We start from the raw sequence: 18,903 nt of genomic DNA, 5'->3' as shown, positions 1-18,903 counted from the left end.
GAGAGCAAATAAGCTCACTCTTGAGGAACACATGCAGGAAAAAGATGTGATCAAGAGTAAGTTCCACTTTATCACTGAAAAACAGAGAGCAGGAAAAGCAGATCTAACCAAAATAATGATAAAAACACAAGGAGTGACAGGAGTACAGATAAAAATTTAAGTGCAGTAATGGTATCTGTTCTTAATTTGTAAGATCACCTGTTTCTTTCCTGTCTCTTAATTCATTTCCTTTTTTTAACTAATGTAATTCGATAGACAATGTTTCTTTTAAATTCTTAGCCTTGGAAAAAATACGTATGACCTTCTAGTTGGGCCTTGATGTTGGGCAAGTTGCCCATGAAGTTCTTTCTCACAGAACAGTGTAGAGCCACTGGCATTTCTTGAAAGATAACATTAATCTCCCAAGGAGAGAGTTGAGCTACAGAGCAAAACCAGCCACTGAGAAATTGTCTTTCCTTTTCCTTCCCATTGGTGACTGAAATCATATTGCCAGCACACTTTGGTCTGAGCTTTATGGTTAATAGATTTGAATAGGAAATTTGGTGGGATCCCTGAACAGCTATTAAGATAAGGGAAACAGCTATTGCAGATAATCTGAGTTCTCTCTCTCTTTTTTTTTTTTTTTTAATTTAACTACTTTTACATTCTTCTTTTCCTCAGTAGATGTCCAAAATAAACATTTATTAGAAAATATTTGATAAACAAGTATGTTTGTTTTGAAATTGCTTTTGAATGAATCTTCTACTTGGGTTTTAATTTCTGTCAGTTGTAATTAGATGCATTAGCTTTCCCTTTGTGATATGCGATACAGTATTTTAATTCCAGCTTGAATTTGTTTAAAGAGAAACTATGAGTGTTTTCTCATCCGTTTGGCTTAAAATTTTACACATTTACAACAGTTCTTTTTCAGGATGTTTGCATTTTTTGCCTTTTAGTTGGCAGTCAGTTTCGCTGCATCTGGGTTTATTTTATGATCTGTGCAAGTAGTGTGCTGAGAACTGGAAGAACCTACATTGAACTCTGCCATTCACTGAGATATTTCCAGCACGCACCAAGAGGGTGGCTGCATGGTGTTTTACATGGTGCTTAGTGTTTCCAGGGTGAAGCTTATCTTAAGATTTTCTGCAACTGCCACAGAAGCTTTATTCTTTGACGTATTTGTGATGCCGTTTTCTTTTTTAATTCTTTAAATTTCTTGGACATGTTTAACCTGGAACATAATGAATGATTTTTACTGAGTTATTTTAGGGTTAATTTCTTTGTTTGGTTTTAATATACTTCTATTTGGTTTTACTTATGGTTTAGACCCAGTGTTATGGTTTATTAGGTTCACTGGGTTTTAAGATTCTTTTTTGAGATCCATTTCCCTCATTTTTTGATTCTTAGGTGCTGTGTGGTGCAGTATGGAATCCAACCTATATCCATGTATTTCATACAGTTACTTTACAGAAAACTATTCCTAAAAGCATGAGTGCATTTTTTTAATCAAAGTTCTAAAATTGTGAAATAGACTATATTGTAATTTAGGCTACTGAGTTGAAATTTGGACTTGTTTTAGAAATTTGCATGAAAACCAAATAATTCTAAATATGTTTATGGTTATACAAACAAATATGAAAGCTTGTGACATAACTTATCATTTAAATGCTTTAACAATCTTTACACGGAAAGTCAATCCTTCTAATTTTCCCACTTCTTTTTCAGAGTTAAGTATTTCTAGTACTTAATATCTCATGGGTTTAAATTTTTTTTAAGCTTTTACATTGTAATTTGGAAAGCAAGGAGTCCTGCTTTGAGGCTGTTGAATATTTCAGCATTTTTAGTGTAAAATTCTTCGGGGGGGGGGGGGGGGGGCTATTGTGAAGTGCTGGGGTGATACCTCCTGTGCCCCTGCAGGTCACCTCAAAAATGGGGGCACTGGAGCCCTCTTTTAGAGTGGGTGCCGTCTCTTAGAAAAAAACATCCAAATGCTGTACTGTACTGAGTATGAGGGATCATAACTCTTTCCATTATGAAATGTTTATACTTCACTGTAGATGTTATAAAAAGCTCCCTAATGGTGTAATATATAAAAAGAATACTGGAAACAGTCAGACAGCTCTAATAAGGTTATGTACAAATGAAACCTGTCCACATTTATTCCCTTTACCAAACAGCATGTGGGGAACTGGGAGTACTTAACCAGGAGAAGTTTTCTTGATTGAAAACTGCTTTTTCAGCTTGCAGATCTCCTCCTCCCTCTCCCTCCTCTCAATGGAAAAAACAACAGCCCTGAAGGAAATAAAGAAATATATCCTCTCTTGAGGCCTCGCCCCCGTCCCTGTGCAGTCCTTCTACAGCTCCCAGCAGCAACTTCTGCTTCCTGCAGCTTGCATAAACTCTGTTTAAAAAAAAAAAATTAATTGAGCTTAAAAGCATTATTTCTCTGTGTGGTAATGAATTGAGTGTGGCAATATACTGCATTACAGTTTTGTCCTTGGCATACTACCATCTGGAACAACTCTCTGCGACTCTCATTGAGTACGTCAGGGAGCCAATGATCTGTTGTACAAAACTGAACAAAATACCACTCTTGCTTTAAAAGGATCCTCAGAATGGTTTCCTGCAGATTTTTCTTTGAATAGTTTTCATTTTCATGCTTTTTGGAAAGTTGAAGTGTAGCTTGTGAAGTTCTAATAAGGAAGACCAGATAAAAGTGATCTGTAGATTCATTTGTAGGGAAGTATGGCCATTCCTTGTGAATCTTTTAGAATATAATGCATTTATGTAATAATACGTTTATGTTCACTCCTGTATTTTAATTCCCATATCTATTGTTCCTGAAGTCGTGGTGTATTCATATTGTACAAAGCCTTATTCAGTAAGATGGAATATGTTATTTTATTAATCCACAGCAAAGAAACATTGCATGGCATTTTTAATAAGATGAAAATTAGCTTTACTGAGCCATAATTATATAACAATAGCCATTCTGTACAGCCAGATGTTGTATGTTTGTTCATTGTCTAATTTCGCTCATTAGATAGTCCTCACAGTGATGCTATGTTTCAGTGTCCCACAATGTGTCTTTGCAACACCTCAGAAAGCTGAAAGGGTGTGAACTGTTCTGCCCACTGGGAGATGGAGGCTTAAGGCGTGATGGTGTTATTAGTAGTTAGATATCTTAATACATTTGTGGGTCAGGGATTAACTGATTTATGCAACTACATGGGAAACCTGCAAGTCAAAGTTCTACGTTAGCATGCTAACCAACATAACATCTTTGGGTTTGCATGCCTCGCGCTACTAGAGAACTCTGATTATGTGGCCTATGCCACACTAATACTTGGGGTTTTTACCTTTTTAAGTTGCAAAATTCTTTGTGAGGATGTATCTCTCCATAGACAGTAAACTTATATGACATAAATGAGCTATTGATGGTCATTCATGAATTGAATGTAGGAGTTGCTTCCTGGCTTATGTATTTTGTAAGTGTGAGGGCTCAAACTCTAGATTCAGTGAGGTATTATTAATTAAAAAAAAAATAAAAGTTAAGAATAAGGCAAACGTTTCCAAGCTTCACATCTAGGTTATATTTAACTCTTACTGGCCAGTGTTTTCTGTTTGTTTTGATTATGTTTTTTCCACATAAGAAGGTCAAGTTATAGTCCTTCTTGTGTATTTTCACAGCTTATCCAGTCTCACATCATCACATCTCTTAATTAGTACATCATCTTTTTGGCATTACTTCCTCCTCATATAACTTCAGCATGCTTCTGAGAGGATGTAATCAAATACTGATGATTTGATTTGATGAAATCAAATATTGTTGCTTTGATTACAAGATTCTGTTATTCACTTTTTTCCTCTCTTCTTTCCACAATGTTTTTTGTCATATTAATCATTACATATGTCTTTGCCTTCAAGGTACTTCCAGACTCCTGTATCTATGCATTTCCCTTTACATGTCGTCTTGCATTTATTTTGACACATCTATGCTCACTGCTTATTAGACTTCATCATACCGGTTACCAGGGCTGCCACATTTAATTTTCAAAGAAGCGCTTTCTTGCTTGCACCTAGACTAACCTGTATGTTATAAAAGCATTTCCTGTGAACATTCACAAAGTTATTGCAATGTCTTCTTCCAAATCCTTCCAAAAAATTAATTTCTACTATAGTGTAATATAAAAACTCCTAAGACAGCTTTCAATTTGCCACTGTATAGATATCATTACCTATGGTGCTGTTAGTTGTTCACTTGTAGTTCCCTGCCTGCGGGTGTGTTTTTTCTTATGCTTAAATTGTAAGCCTTTGAGGACAAAGACCATTTTTGTCCCATGCTTTTATAGTGTGGATCTGTGGTCCATAACCAGAGTTGATGTGATTGTGCAGATACAGCCCAAATTCAGCACTGAGTAAAAGGCACTTCCAGGCCTGATCACAACTCCTTTGCTGCCTTGTTGCTTTGTGTTAGCATATGGTCTTTCAAATGTGCTGTACTTTTAAGTATAGATGATCAACTGCTTTAACATCTCTAAAAGTATTAGCTTTTTCTTTTTTTTCCAAGACAAATATATAACAGATGCATAAATGAACCATGGAATGAATGTGCTGCAGACATAGAGCCATCATTACGCTCTTCACAATCAAGTTTTTTCATAAGCTCATGTGGCGTACACCTGTGTTAAGTTAATGGTGCACTTAGGTGCAGTGTGGAAGACTTAATAATTCAAAGTGGAATTTGTTTCTTTGTTCCTTTTGTGCTCTTTCTCATATCCTCCCCATTCATTATTTACCGTGCTCTGTTTGCCTTCTGTTTGTACTTACAATTATTCTACTAATATTTGATTTGGCTGAGCTTCAAATTCACCGACTAGAAATATGGAAGCAGGACAGGGATACCACGTAGGATGATTAAAAAAAAAAATAAAAGTCAGCAAACAATCTGTATTACAGAAAATGTGCCTTAATATTCAGTGTACTGAGTATCTACTAGAATAACATTTGAAAATTAAGAAATGGGAATATATATGAGCTGAAAAATAATTTGAACAATGATTGAACAGAGCTAATTGTGCGTTTGGGTTTCAACAAGTAAATTGCTCTTACAGCGCTGTTTCATATATTACAATCATACTTACTAGCATTTTTATTCCCCTTCAAGTAGAAGTTTTCTAATGTATAGTTGTGTGTTCTTTCATAAAATTGTTTTACTGCTCAGTTCTTTCATTTTCCTCAAAAACAAAAGCATTTCTTTCTCATCTGATTGAAAAGGGGAAGTAGGAATCAGATAGAAAGCAATCTGGTTTAAATCTAAAATGAAGGTGTTGGCAGGGAGAGAAACATTTGTAGAACTTGCAAAATCTAAGGCCATTTTCTCAGTTGAAGATGTACACTAACCACTAATAGCTCTGCTTTTTTAATTTGGGGATCTAATTGGACTAATGTTGCTTGAAAACCCATTCTTAAAGATCAGCAGAACTACAGCTGACCAAAAAGTTAAAGCTTTTAATGTAAAATGGTAAGTTTCTCAAACTCAGTAATTGGCTTGCCCTTAAGCATGCTGCATACTATGTACAGTAGCTTGCAGCCTGCCCAGCAGTGTTTGTGAAGGTCATTTGAAGCACAAGTTTATTAGACTCGTGCTCAGTAATTACTAGCTCTGTGCTCTGTAGCATCTGCTGCTAACTTCTGTATGCTGTTGTCCTTAATAAACTGAAAAGGCTTCAGGCCTACTCAAATCTGGTAGTTCATATTCCATTACAGATTACCATGCTTTCTACCTGTTTTGAGGACACTCAAAACAAATGCAAATTGTTAGTAGAATTTGGAGCATCAAAATAGTCTAAGCAACAAATTGTCATCTACGGATTTTAAGTCTTTTGAAGTTGACGGAATTACAGTCACATTATGATACCTATTTGATTTATTTTTGGCCTAACTTTTGGCCTACAAACCAACATCATTTGAGATTGTTTACTTTTCAACAGAATCCATTTCAGAACCATTACCTTTACTAGACTGTGTATATCAATACCATTGTTTACTTTTCAACAGAATCCATTTCAGAACCATTACCTTTACTAGACTGTGTATATCAATACCAATCTAGAGATTTAATTACCTATTCCATATGCAGTCCAGATATTTCTGCGTAGACAGGCATATAACCATATTGTTTAGTGACATTAGCAAGGATAACTCTAGATGATGGTAAAGACTAATTGTGTAATTGCACAGTTTATGCACCTGGCTCACTTGTGCGATTTATGCTGATGTCCAAACCGCCATGTGTCCACTACTGGAGACAGAGAGATTAAAGGAAATACAGGGATACCTAACTGACAGGCAGATATATCTGAAGAGTTCTGCATAGATATATTTTCTTCTTCTATATGGCAGTGTAGTTTGGTCTTTTCTTTTATACCATGATAGATATGTGCCTAATTTAGTGTATACTTTTAGCTTGCATTGTTTCACAGTCAATAACTTTATATTTTGTAAGCATAGGAAAACTTACCATGGACTAAAAACTTCTTAGTGATTTTTAGAGTTCTCCTTGGTAAAATGCAGGTATTTAGGATTTCTATAAGTGATGTTAGGTAAAAAGAATTATCTATTTTGATAGACGGGTTCTCCCAGGAATTTGAACCGTATCTTCTTTTAGGGACTGAACACCATCTTGATCTGATTACATTATTTTTTTTTTCCCTGATCAGAGGCTCTCAGATGGCATTTTGTGGCAATAGTTTGTTTGACCTGACCCAGAAGATTCTGGCTGTTTGGAATGTGTTGTCGTAAGCGATTAGTGATCCATCTATAACAGAGTTGTGCGTCTAGGCTTAGCATTTGGTTAAAAGGAAAAAAAGAAAAAGAAAAAAACCAAAAACACCCAAAGCCAAACACTCAGCTGGAAAACAAATGTAATTATCAAGTTTAATGCACAAATATTATTGGCAAGCAAATGGTGATATTTAGATTGAAAGGTATCAACAAAGAACAACCAATGACAGAAGCATTGAGGATGACTGACATGTCTCAATTTTCAAGGCATTTTAAACATTGTGGGCAATAGCTACTATAAATTTAATGTGTGAACCCTGGAGTTTCATGGGATTTGCTAGTTTAATATTTCATGTCTTTGATTTTTGTGTCAGTTATGTTGTTGCGTGCAGAATATTTTCACCGCAGACTTTGAATACCATGAATTCAAATGTTGTACAGGCTTCAGGACAGCTTTTTATGAAGTGAAGGGCATGCACAGGCAAGTTTGAAAAATGCTGATAATAAAGTTTGTATCTTTGTTCAAATGATGTTATATAGTTCATTAAACAGTAGAAGAAGCAATGTCAAACTTGTGTGCCTGGAGATGTGTTGAAGAGTCAAATATTTAGACATACCTTTTCTGTGAAATGAAGGTAGAAGTCTGCCTGCAAGATAGGAATTAACATGATTTATAATGAAGATGATATTTAATGCTTGTTGAGGAAGCAATCAAATGCCAAACTGGTATTGAAGCAGTTTTGTGCCTATGCTGAATGTAAAGAAGAATATGAGAAGCTTTTGCCCCTCAACAATATATAATGTAATTTCATCTTTTGTTTGTTTGTTTTTAGCATAAGGCGGCATCAAGAAAGGAGAGCAATTTTGACTCCAATTCTAACAGATTTCACAGTTCGAATAACAGCAGCTCCTGCAATTATTTTTACAAAAATTGATGCTGCAGAGAATTTACACCAAGAGGTTAGTACAAAACATGAACAGAAAAAGCATAACTTTTAATATGTTGATAATCTTAATTTTACTGTTCCACCATTTGCAGTGTCCCAGTGTATTTTCAAATACAGAGATCACCGAGGGGGGAGGGGAGTGGGGGTAAGAGTTTTAGTAACTAGCTGAAATGTTCATTCTCTACTGGAGAAAGAATTTGTGTATAGCATTTGATATTCCAGGCAGCTTGTCCAGAGGTAGACAGGCCTGTTTGCAAATCAGAAAATAGGAATGCTTTAATGATTTCCAGCAGTATTTTTAAAAGATTTGTGATGGAAAGGTGTTGAGAAGAGGTGCTATTACAAAATATTGTATTCACAACCTTCTCAAAGAAGCCTGAAAATACAATCTATACATTATGTATAAGAAGAAAGTTGAGTTGAGTTTTTAGCCAGATTTTCAAGGCACAGATTGCCACAAAGCGTCTACTCCCCAAGCATTACTGTGGACACTTCATGGTACTCCAGATTTAGCAATCACTGTTACCAGTCTGTGGGTCAGCTTGTTAGTGATTAGTCTGTGGATCATGCTACAGACAAAAGTCATTGGCTCACTCTTTGGCATTAGATTGTAGCTCAAGAATTTAAAATGTTTTATTTAGGGGAAATATCAGAAAGATTTTGTCTGTTCACAAGGAGTATTTCTTGTAACAGCTACATCCTGGGAAGAGCAAAACTGGTACAGGACTGTAAAAGGTATTAGGTGTGTATTGTAATATAAACTAGGTGTACATTGTTGGAAAATAGTAGCTAATGGGTACAGAAAGAAAAAAATACAGCTTCGTATTTTGTGTAAAGGGTCATCACAAAGGCAGATGGAAAGTTATTTCGTATAAAAAATGAAATAGAAAGCTTAGGGGGTGACTGATGCATAGAAGTTTATAAAAGAAAGAAAATCTTTGAGTTTTACTAATCCTTATGTTAAAGAATTTCAGTGTTTTCTGTACATACATTCTTCAAGTTACCTGTTCCCAGGATGATGTTCCCTGATGAAGGGAGAGGTCTAGTTTAGATTATGAAGAGCTTGAACATTGTGCAACCTTCTGATGAGAAGAGGCAGTATTTCTACTTATTAAGCAACCCTTCTGCATTGGTTCTGGTTTTCATGTTTTTATCGCTTGCCAACTGTGGTGAAAAGCTTTTTTTGTGTTAGATAACACCAGTAAAACTGTGGCCATCCAGCTAACTTTGCCAAGGTTTTAATAATGATTTACAGGCAAAAAGAAATCAATTAGCTTGGTTATCAGTGAGTTCCAACACAGGATTTCATTACAAATTAAGCAAATTCTATGTGTTTTTTCTTTTTTTTAAAAAAAGTACATCCTTTTCTTGGAAGTAAAGGACAATAGGAGTCATTGCCAAGGAAGTATAAAACAAAATCTGACAGTCCACTGTTTGATACTACCAAGAGATGGAAACAAGACCTCACACATTAGATGTTGCAAAATTTGTCTTAATAGCTATACCGTTGAAAGCAAAGGAAAGAATAAGCCACCTCCTTTTTTAGAAGCCAGAGACACTACTTTCTCCTAAAAAGACCAAATTAATACTATATACAATGTTGAAGCATTGACTACAGCAGAGAATCACAATACAGTTATATAGAAGCTGAAAATTATTTCCCCAGTAGCTGTTATCTAGTATTTTCCCTTAATTTCTCAACAGGAAATTTTGGTGTGTGGTCATTCGTTGGAGGTAAATGTGACAACAAACCTGGATTTCTTCCTCAGTGTGGCTCAAGTACAACTTCTTCAGCAGCTGGTACAAGCCAATATGGTTGGAGTGGAACCTTCCAGTAGCACCACTGAGGTAGGTTTTTTTCCTGGTTTGCTGTTGGGTTTTTTAGAGTACCATAGCTCAGGTGTTTGCATCGTCTAAATAAAATTATAAAGGTAAATGAAATGCAAGTTTTATTATTGTTTCTTTGGTCAGCTTTAAAATGCAATCTGAGTGTTCTAACAATAGGATGAGTGTTATTTTAACAAGAATATTATTCAGTAAATTAGACTAAGGTGGTTCTGCAACATCTTATGTACAGGAGAATTATGTAAATGATGAAGGAAATAAATTTTGAACTAGGTTTTTGAGGCTGTTTGGCATTTATTTTTAACTTTTATTGAAGCTTTGGCATCGTCTTATAAGTTCACATACTACACTGTACTTCACTAAAGCCAGTAAACCATAAAATTTTCTCTGTGCCTGGTACTCACATTAACTGTCTTCACTCAAGTCACTAAGATTCAGTCCACCTCTGAATATTCTCATACTTCTTCAGTAAGAGTGGGGATGAGTACATCATGAAAGGATCTTTATCTTCTGAACAATTAATCCCTCCTTTGTTTCTGGAATCTTACCATGTTCAGCAACCATCTTTTGAATTTGTCATTCTTTATCTCGAAGTTGATACTCGGTTTGCATTGAAGGCCAGTCACCAGCTGTGACAGATTTTAAATTAAATTATTAATTTTAATTATTGCTTTAAATTATTAAACTTCTGGGCTGATTAAAAAAAAAAAAAGGGCAGAAAAGAAAGTGATACCTTTATCCTAAGAAGAAAAATGTGTATTTCTTCAAAACCAAGGATCTAGTCAGGCTGACAGCATCTTTAAGACAGTAGAAGTTAATATGTGACAAGACACAAATTCCACTGGAATAGCTGTTGGACCATTACAAAATCTTCACAAATAGGAAAAAGAGCTAAGAGAGAGTTAAAGAGGAATACACAATCAACTGTTCGTTTCAAAGAATCTGGCTAATGGGAGACCTGAAGAAACTTTTCTTCTTCCTTTCCTGAATCTCTCAGATTCGGCATGCATTTCTGGGTGGAAGTGAGGAATGCCAAACTACTTGCATTCTCTCTCCTTCTCCTGTCAAAGCCCCAAAAGTTGTTCGTATTTGCTAATCTCATTTATCCTGCTCATTTATCCCTTCGCAAGGATAGAGGGAAATAAAAGGCATTTTATTACCATGCTGAAGCATGAAAGATGTAGAAAAATGCAGTGTATCTTTCTTTGCTTGGGATACTTCACAGACACAAGGCCTCTTTTGGAGATGAACATTATAAATAAGTATATATGGGAATATCTTCAATAAATAATTTGTGGAACACTGTTTTCCCATTGTCAGTGGAATGGATAAGAATCAGAATATTTAAATGATGGCAAGAATTTTAATTTTGAGTTGGCACTGTGCAGAAGTGCTGCATGACTGATTTGACTGCCTAAACTTAAAAGCAATTTACTACATATTTTCAGACAGTTTTTTTGTTGACTACATCCCAAGATACCTATTTGTTCTTCATTGATATCTCACTTGAATTATTGAGGTCTCCTGTAATGAGTAATGGGAATATTTCTTGTTCAAGGTGGTGGCTTCTCTTCAATAAGTTGTAGAATTTTATCTTGATTTAATATACAAAAGTATAAAATCTGATAGTTGGTTACTTTTTGTCCAGTTCTTTCTTCAGTGTTCTATAGTCTCTTGTGCCTATATGAAGCCATCCCACCCTATGATATATGCACATTTATTATTATCCTCGTGTTTCTTCTTTAGTTAGCAGAGAGAAACATAATACACTGATTGTATGCTGCTGTTCTCACATCTCAATGAATGAAATCTGAAGCCTGCATGTGGCTATTTGTACTTCACACCTGGTAATTATTTAATTGCAAGAATCGAAACATAATTTGTTTTGGAAGATGCCTCTGGAGGCCATTCTTCTGCTAAAAACACTAATGTCAAAGCTAGATGAGCTTTTTAGTGCGTTGTTCCGTCAAGTCTTTATCTCCAAGGAAGGAGGTTGCACTGCCCCTCCGGATAATTGTCCTGTGATTAGCTATCCTTGCTCTAGCAAATTTTTGTCTTTATATCCATTCAGAGTTTTGCTCAATACAACTTCTAACGATTGCATCTCAGTATTTCACTATACATCTCCAAGAACAGCTGACTTCATCTTCGTAACCTTGCTTTAGATAACTGTAAACAGCAATACCCCACCACCATCCTTAGCCTTCTCTCTTTCCATCTGAACAAACCTAGATCTCTCACCCACCCACACATAAATCCTGTGCTTTAACTTGTAATCCTGTTGATGATCCTCTGCCTGCTCAGGTTTATTGTCAGTCTTTTTCTTCTTCTATTGAGCTCAGAGTTAAAGACAGTACTTTGGATGTGGACTCACAAGTATCTAATAAAAGGAAAAAATGTCTCCTCTGATCTGCTACCTATGCTGTTAATGCTGCCCAGTGAGTGCTTAGCCTTCAACTCTACAGGGGCATGCTGCTATCACATGTTCAATTCATTATCCACCAGGAGCCTTGGGGTTTTTTCTGCAAAGCTACTCTGTAGCAGTTGGCCTTCAGCTTGTATTAGTTTTGGGATTTTTCCATGTCAGGTTCAGGTCTTTGCATTTATTTTTGACTTTGATGAGGTTTCTGTTAAGCCATTCCTTCATTTTGTCACCATCCCTCTGAATGGCAACCCTACCCCTCACTGTATCGACAACTCCCCCCAGCCTGGTGTTATCTGTGAGCTTTCTTGGGGTATGTTTTGTATCATTGCCAGTGTCTTTAATAAAGACATTAAACATGATCAAACCTTGAGAAATGTCACTCTGTAACTAGAGTTCAGCTATTCTTTGGAACAGTCGCCATTACTCTCTGATTTTAGTGGTCCAGATCGGTTTTTATGCACCTTGTCATCTACCCATTCAGTTCACACTGGATACAAGGCTGCTGTGGAAAACTGTCTAAATTTTCTGGCGGTCAAAGCAAAGGGCATCCAGATCCAATCATCTCATTATAGGAGGCAATTAGATTGTGGTAAAGCATGATTTGCCTTTTGGTAGATATGTGTTGTTAGTTCCCAAAAACTTTTTTGCCCTGGAAGTGCCTGTAATTTGCTTCTGTGAAAATGTGTTCTGTCACCTTCCCAGGGACTACAGTGAGGCTGACTATCAAGTAGTTCCCTGGATTCTCCTCCCTGCTCTTTTTGAAGATGGGCATGACATTTACTGTTTTCCAGATATCAAAGACTCTCCCAGAGAGTGTGTCCTTTCACGTATAGTAAGGAAAACCCCAGCAGTGGCACTAGCCAGTTCCAAACACCTTTGGATGTGTTCTATCTGATATTTTAAGAGAAAAATTGAGCTGAAGTTATCCACCCTCCAAAGGCTTTCCGGAAGTGTTGCAAATTACCTAGGCTGTTGCACAGGTTGCACAGGTCATAGCGATACACAGAACCTGTGCTCTGTTTCTCCTGCTGCAGTGTTCATTGTGCATTTGCATTCAACAGAGTCTTATTCAGCAAGGCAACTAATAGAAAACAGATTCCACCACCCTCCCCCCCCAGTGCCTATTTTCGTTGCAGATTTAGAGCTTCTTGGTTGTAGAGTCTGAGGATTTTCACCAATATTTCTATTAGATGCTTAAGCATGATTAACAGAAGAGTTGGAAGAAACTATATTCCCCATGGGAAAGTACAAAATTAAATGGAGAAACCAAGTAAGTTTGCGTTTCCAAATCAGAATGTATGAAACCTGTCTTCCAAACCTGCCCCAGGATAGCATGGCAGTGATTTCTTTTTTTTATTATTTTTCTTTTTTTTTTTTTTTTTTTTTTGAAGTTGAAAGGAATAGAACATTTTTGAATAAATATTATTTTGGTACATTAATTTACAGCACTGAACAGTTTGCATTAAGTACTTGTTCAGTTAATTTCAAGGGTATTCAGAACCTATGCACATCACATACAGTGCTTCTCTTCAAGGACTCATGAATGAATGAGTAACTACACAATAAACAGAATGTTTGTAAAAATGTATGTAAAAATGGTGTACATGGGCATTCTCTGAATAGGAAAGGGGATAAAGGAATGCCTTGAATTTCTTGAGATAACTGATCATAAGTGAAATTAATTTTATTTATTGTCCTTTTTTGTCTGCTAGAATAATGAGAAGATTGACATAGATTCTTGTCAAAGATTTTGTTGAGTATATGTCAAAAAGTGTGCTTTTATACTGAAATGAACTGTAACAGAAGCTGTAGGACTCAAGAGTTGCTTAAATGTAGGAAGAGAAGAAGAATGGCAGTTTTTTCACAGTTTTTTAATGCATTGGTGCTACTTTAGACACTGCAGATGAAATATTGAAAGAACTCCTAGAAATGCATTTGGATTTTTACAGATCTGACCACTGACTACTGAAAATTACTAGAAATTCCAGTTCCTGAAGGAGCCCAGCTGATTGAAAATTCTGCATTGCTAGTAGGAATTTAGCCTTTTTAAAGGAAAAAAAAAAAAGCAAAACCCAGGATATGGAATACACAGTCATTGTTCAGACTTAGTGGAAAGCTTTAGTGCAATTTAAGGTCTGAGCACCAGGGTTGAGAGGCAAAAGGAAAATTAGATTGGAACTCAGATTATGAATGGAATTTTGTATGACAGTGATTTAACGCAGTGAGTGTATTTGCTTGGCTTTCCTTTAGGTACTCTCATTATTACTAATTAAGATAATAATCTAGATGGTGTAACTTTCCTGCAGGCAAGAGATGTTCAGCCACATTTAAAGATGTAGTGTTTAACCTGTTTTCAGGAAGCCATTTTTACAGTATGAGGTCTTATTTAAAGGAAAAGTCAGTCGTGATGAATTGTGTATTCATCTCATTGTATTTGTTTCCTGGTTCTGTCTGTTCAAACACTGTTACGCATATGTGTATAGTTACGGTTGATTTGCTTTTTAGCATACAAAGCTTAAGATAGGATAGAATCATGGAATAATTTAGCTCAGAAGGGACTGACAGAGTTCATATACTCCAGGCCCCTGCATACAGCACACCTAATTACATCAGGTTGCTCTAGGGCTTCAGTCAGGTCTTAAATACCTTCAAAGATGGAAATTATACAACCTCCCTGGGCACTAGTTGACCACCCAAATGTTTAAAAAAAATTTAAATCCTAATATCTAATTGGAGTTTCTTGTGTTCCTACTTGTGTCCATTACTTCTCGTCCTATTACTGGGTATCTCTGAGAAGAGTGGCACCATCTTCTCTATGGACTACAATCAGGTAGTTGTACACATGCCCATGGATGCAATCTGATTAAACTTTCTGTCATCATCTGATATTGCTGTCTTGATTTTGCAGCCATCTTGGTTGCCCTCTCTTGATATTTTTCTTGTACTGTGAAGACCAAAACTAGACACAGGATTCCAAACATGATTTCATGAGTGCCGATTAAAGATCAATAATCACTTCCCTCAATCTACTGACCATGTTTCTGCTGATACTATCCAAAGGTGGCTGTTGGCCACCTTTACTGCCCAGGCACATCACTTGCTTATGTCACCAGGACTGCTCTGCAGCAGCTTCTATCAGTGCTGAGGTTCTTCCTTCTCAGGTAGAGGACTTACTTCATATTTCTCTTATTTAACATCCAAAGGTTCCTGTTTGACTCATTCATCTACCCTGTCTAGGTCTCTGTGGATAGCATCCCTGCTCTTGCTCATAGTCACTGCTTCCCATTAATCAATACCCTCTGAACTCAATCATTCCTCTAGTTTTATATCCATCTGGCAGTTACCCACCCAGACTGTAATGTCCAAACTTACGTACAAGAATTTTGCAGAAGTATTAAAAGCCTTGCCAAAAGCAAGTCATTTACCTTACCTTGAGGTAAATGACTTCCACTGCTCTACCCATGTCCACAGATCCAGACACTTTATCATAGATGGTAATCAGGTAATCTGATAGATACCTGCTTTGTGGATTCTGAGGAAGAGCAAAGCATATCAGAAGCTTTGTTTTGTTCATCTTAGCTTTGTCACTTAGCTGTGTTGATCTTTTTTGACACTTAGAAATGCTTTGTATTTTTTCAGAGCCAATAGTTTCTACTGCTAGTGGTAAATGTCCAACTATGAATATATAAAGCTGGACTCTTTTTCTGCTTGTCTCTAGTACTCCCTCTGTAGGCCTCCCTGCTGATTCTTTCTCTAGCAACGTGAGCACTCAAGGGTCCCAACTATGTGGGCTGATGACAGCTCTTCCAGCAAGAAGCCCTTTGAAGCTAAACAGTATTCCAAAGATAACAAAATATTTAGGGATTCTGCTTATGATTTGTGGGGTAGGTGGTGGATCGTAAGAGTCAAATGCATACACCTTGGCTGCAAGATCAATGTTTTGGAGCTGTGAAGCCACAAATATTTGAGAAGCTCAAATAGCAAGGCTGAAGTAGAATCATCTAAAGTTGTGTAAACAATTATAGAGATATACAAGGAGTTAAATAATTAAAAATGAAAGGAAACATTATTCAAGTTTGGATGTTAGGAAGAGTCTTATTTGGTTTAGAACACTGCTGAGGGACACGACAAGAAGATGTTGAGCTGGGGTCATTTCACTGATTTTTCATATCAGAAGTCTGAGTATCTGCTGTGGTTTTATAATTGAATTGATTCTAATGTTATTATCTCTAACTAACCATAACAACCCCCTATCAATTTCTAATTTATGTGATTTTGAGTTCAGTAAATTCTATTAATCTGCCTTGGATTTAAAAAAATAAGCCACACTTAGTTAAAATGGAAAAAAATCAATGAATTGCATTCTCTAAAGCCTAAAAATCATCAGGCAGGTAAATCTCTTTTTATTTGATACAGAGGAACTTTGGTGTATTAAGACTACCTGAGGCATGTGGATTTACCAATAGTAATAAATTTTGCTATTCATTAATGTCAAGTAGTCATCATATTAAGTCTACTTTAAAACCAACCATATATAAAGAATAACACATGACCAATTTTGAAACCAGTGTTTTCAAGCAAGTTAAATCTCTATACCTTTTAACAAAATAAAAACCATATTTTAAGGAGGCAGGGATGAACCACATCATTAGGAAAGCCAGAGATGAGGATGCTCTTTGATCTATGTATATATTCTGTCTAGTATCCCTCAGAAAAAGACCCACCCTTAAGTCATGAAGCTGATGTAACGTTCTTTCCTTTTCCCAGTCTTCTGACTCTTTTCCTGCTACCTCTTTCTTCTTGGTCTCCCACAGTCTACTGTAATCTTTTCTTTATGCAGAGTCAGTCTGGTTTAGAAATCATGTAATAAAAGCAAGAATAAATGCGGTTTTGTGTCTTCTAAAATTATTTGAAGACTTGTCTTGTTCCTCACACAAGAAGAAAAATTCTTCAGAATGTTATGGTACCTGCTGCTGTTGGATGGGGGTTTTTTGTTGAGGTTTTTTTTCCCTTAACTTAAAAGAAAACAGGTCATAAAGAAACAGATCTGAAGATTTTCTTTGGTGCTTGATAGTTTCAATGGCAGATTCGCTTTTGTTCAGAATTTCCAAAATTTTCAGGTTTTTTTTGTTTAAGATCTGTTGGGTTTTTCCTGGATTATCTTTTGGAAGGGATGGCATACTTATTCATTTTGTTCCTTTTGTCCCATATTATCTATATTATACAATTGTTTTGTTAATTCTAGAAAGCACCATTGTAAATTTCCAGCTTGGTGGTCTTGTTTGTGTAAATACCCTAAATTTTCACAAGAACTTCCTGTGACAAATTTACCAATGTTTTTGAATTAGTTGCACAGAATGTGGAAAGGGATTAATAGAACGATTTCAGACCCAATACTAGATAAATATGATTGACATGGCTAGATAAATACAGTTGATATTTGCACATGGTATAGTAATGACCATAGTGACTTAAACTGAGGGTCATTTATTTAGCCCTATATTAGCGTATGAATTGAAAACAATATAAGAACAGACGCCTTAATTATGAATCCCTCCAATATTTTCCCAGCTGTAATGTAGTATTTGCAGCTCAGGCACTTGCAGAGATAGTGATGATGTCTATGTACCTGATAGTCTTCAGTGTTTTTTTTCTCATGCATTTCTCCAGTTGCCCTTTAAATGAACGTCAGGGAACCAGCAGGCTTCTCAGCACCTCCTCTCTCTGTTGCATCTCACTGGAGCTCATACCTAGAAAGCTTTTACTTAAGTATCTAACCTGTTTTGTTGGAAAGCAAGCAATCTTTAATGGTGTAGTTGAACAGCTGAAGAAATTGTGGCTCTTCAACAGCAGGAGCTGAAGAGTTTGTTCTTTATTTTTAAAGAAAAGAAATGAAGTATTCTTTCTGCAAGCAAACTTAGTGTAATTTAAAAAAAAAAAAAAATTGCAGTGACATTCCTGAATATTCCTGTCCATATTGTTTTAAGTTGAATTCTTGCTGTTATATAATTAATATTTCATTTGTCTTTTCTAATGTGTAAGTGAGGATATACTGAAAAAAGGTACGGAAAGTTTTCAAAAGACTGGATTTAAGCAGATTGAAAGCAGGTGGTTATCCACATTGTATCACGATTTTGGTACAATACTCATTAAGAAAATCTGTGCCACTGAAATTAATTCACGCCTGACAGATGTTCAGTACCAGAAAGGTATATGACCTGCTTGACACCAGTCACTGGAAGGAAAACATTTTTTCTTTTGATGTTTTCCATTAGGTACCATAGATATTACATGTCTCTCACACTGAAAATAGAAATAATTTTCTTATATAAATTTTGCATAAATGCGCACTCATCCCTGCTGTTCAGCCAATGTAATTAATCTTTTATAGAGAAATACAGGGTTCTCCAACAGTGTGGGGGTTCATTTAGCAGTGGACATTACATTCAAAACCAACGTCATTTCTGTATCTAAGTCAAATTGAAAAATCTTAAAACTATATAATTACGTTTTGTCTAATTGTACAGGTGGTAAAATTGTAGCAGTAATTTAATGGGATATGAGAAATTTATCTTTTAAAAATATCCTGGTTATTGTAAATGGATTTTTTTGAGCCCAGCTTTTAGCCCAGAGCTATATGCACATATATGAATTTGAAGTGTAAAATTTCAGTTTTTATAAATTATAATATCAATCCGTAGTTGATTATGATAAACTTATGGATGGAATTTTAAACAATCAAGTAAGACTGGAAATACCATGAGTTTACAAGTGCCTGTTTTGATGTGTTAATAAACATTTGACCTTTGGAGTCAGGGAAGCAATTGTGGTAGGGTTTTTTAAAGTTTTAGACAAATAGGAAATTTTTATTTGTATTTGTGCTTTTCCTTCCCCAGCCTCCTGTGGCAGCGTGATGGTCTA

At 35.9% G+C, this 18,903-nt stretch overlaps 1 protein-coding gene across 15 annotated transcripts in view; it reads left to right on the top strand.

Annotated features, from left to right (window-relative positions):
- The window catches only part of VPS13B (vacuolar protein sorting 13 homolog B), a 444,484-nt gene that overhangs the window by 278,132 nt on the left and 147,449 nt on the right, over positions 1-18,903 (top strand). For all 15 annotated transcript variants that reach the window (XM_030480526.1, XM_030480557.1, XM_030480551.1 and 12 more), the window contains 2 exons: positions 7,599-7,725; positions 9,417-9,560. In XM_030480526.1, the coding sequence (XP_030336386.1) occupies positions 7,599-7,725; positions 9,417-9,560 (271 nt within the window). The remainder of the gene's footprint in view (positions 1-7,598; positions 7,726-9,416; positions 9,561-18,903) is intronic.

The sequence above is a fragment of the Strigops habroptila genome, chromosome 1, assembly GCF_004027225.2.
Source record: "Strigops habroptila isolate Jane chromosome 1, bStrHab1.2.pri, whole genome shotgun sequence".
NCBI classification, from domain to species: domain Eukaryota; kingdom Metazoa; phylum Chordata; class Aves; order Psittaciformes; family Psittacidae; genus Strigops; species Strigops habroptila.
Note: the sequence above shows the minus strand (reverse complement) of the source record. Positions and strands in the feature narration are given on the sequence as shown.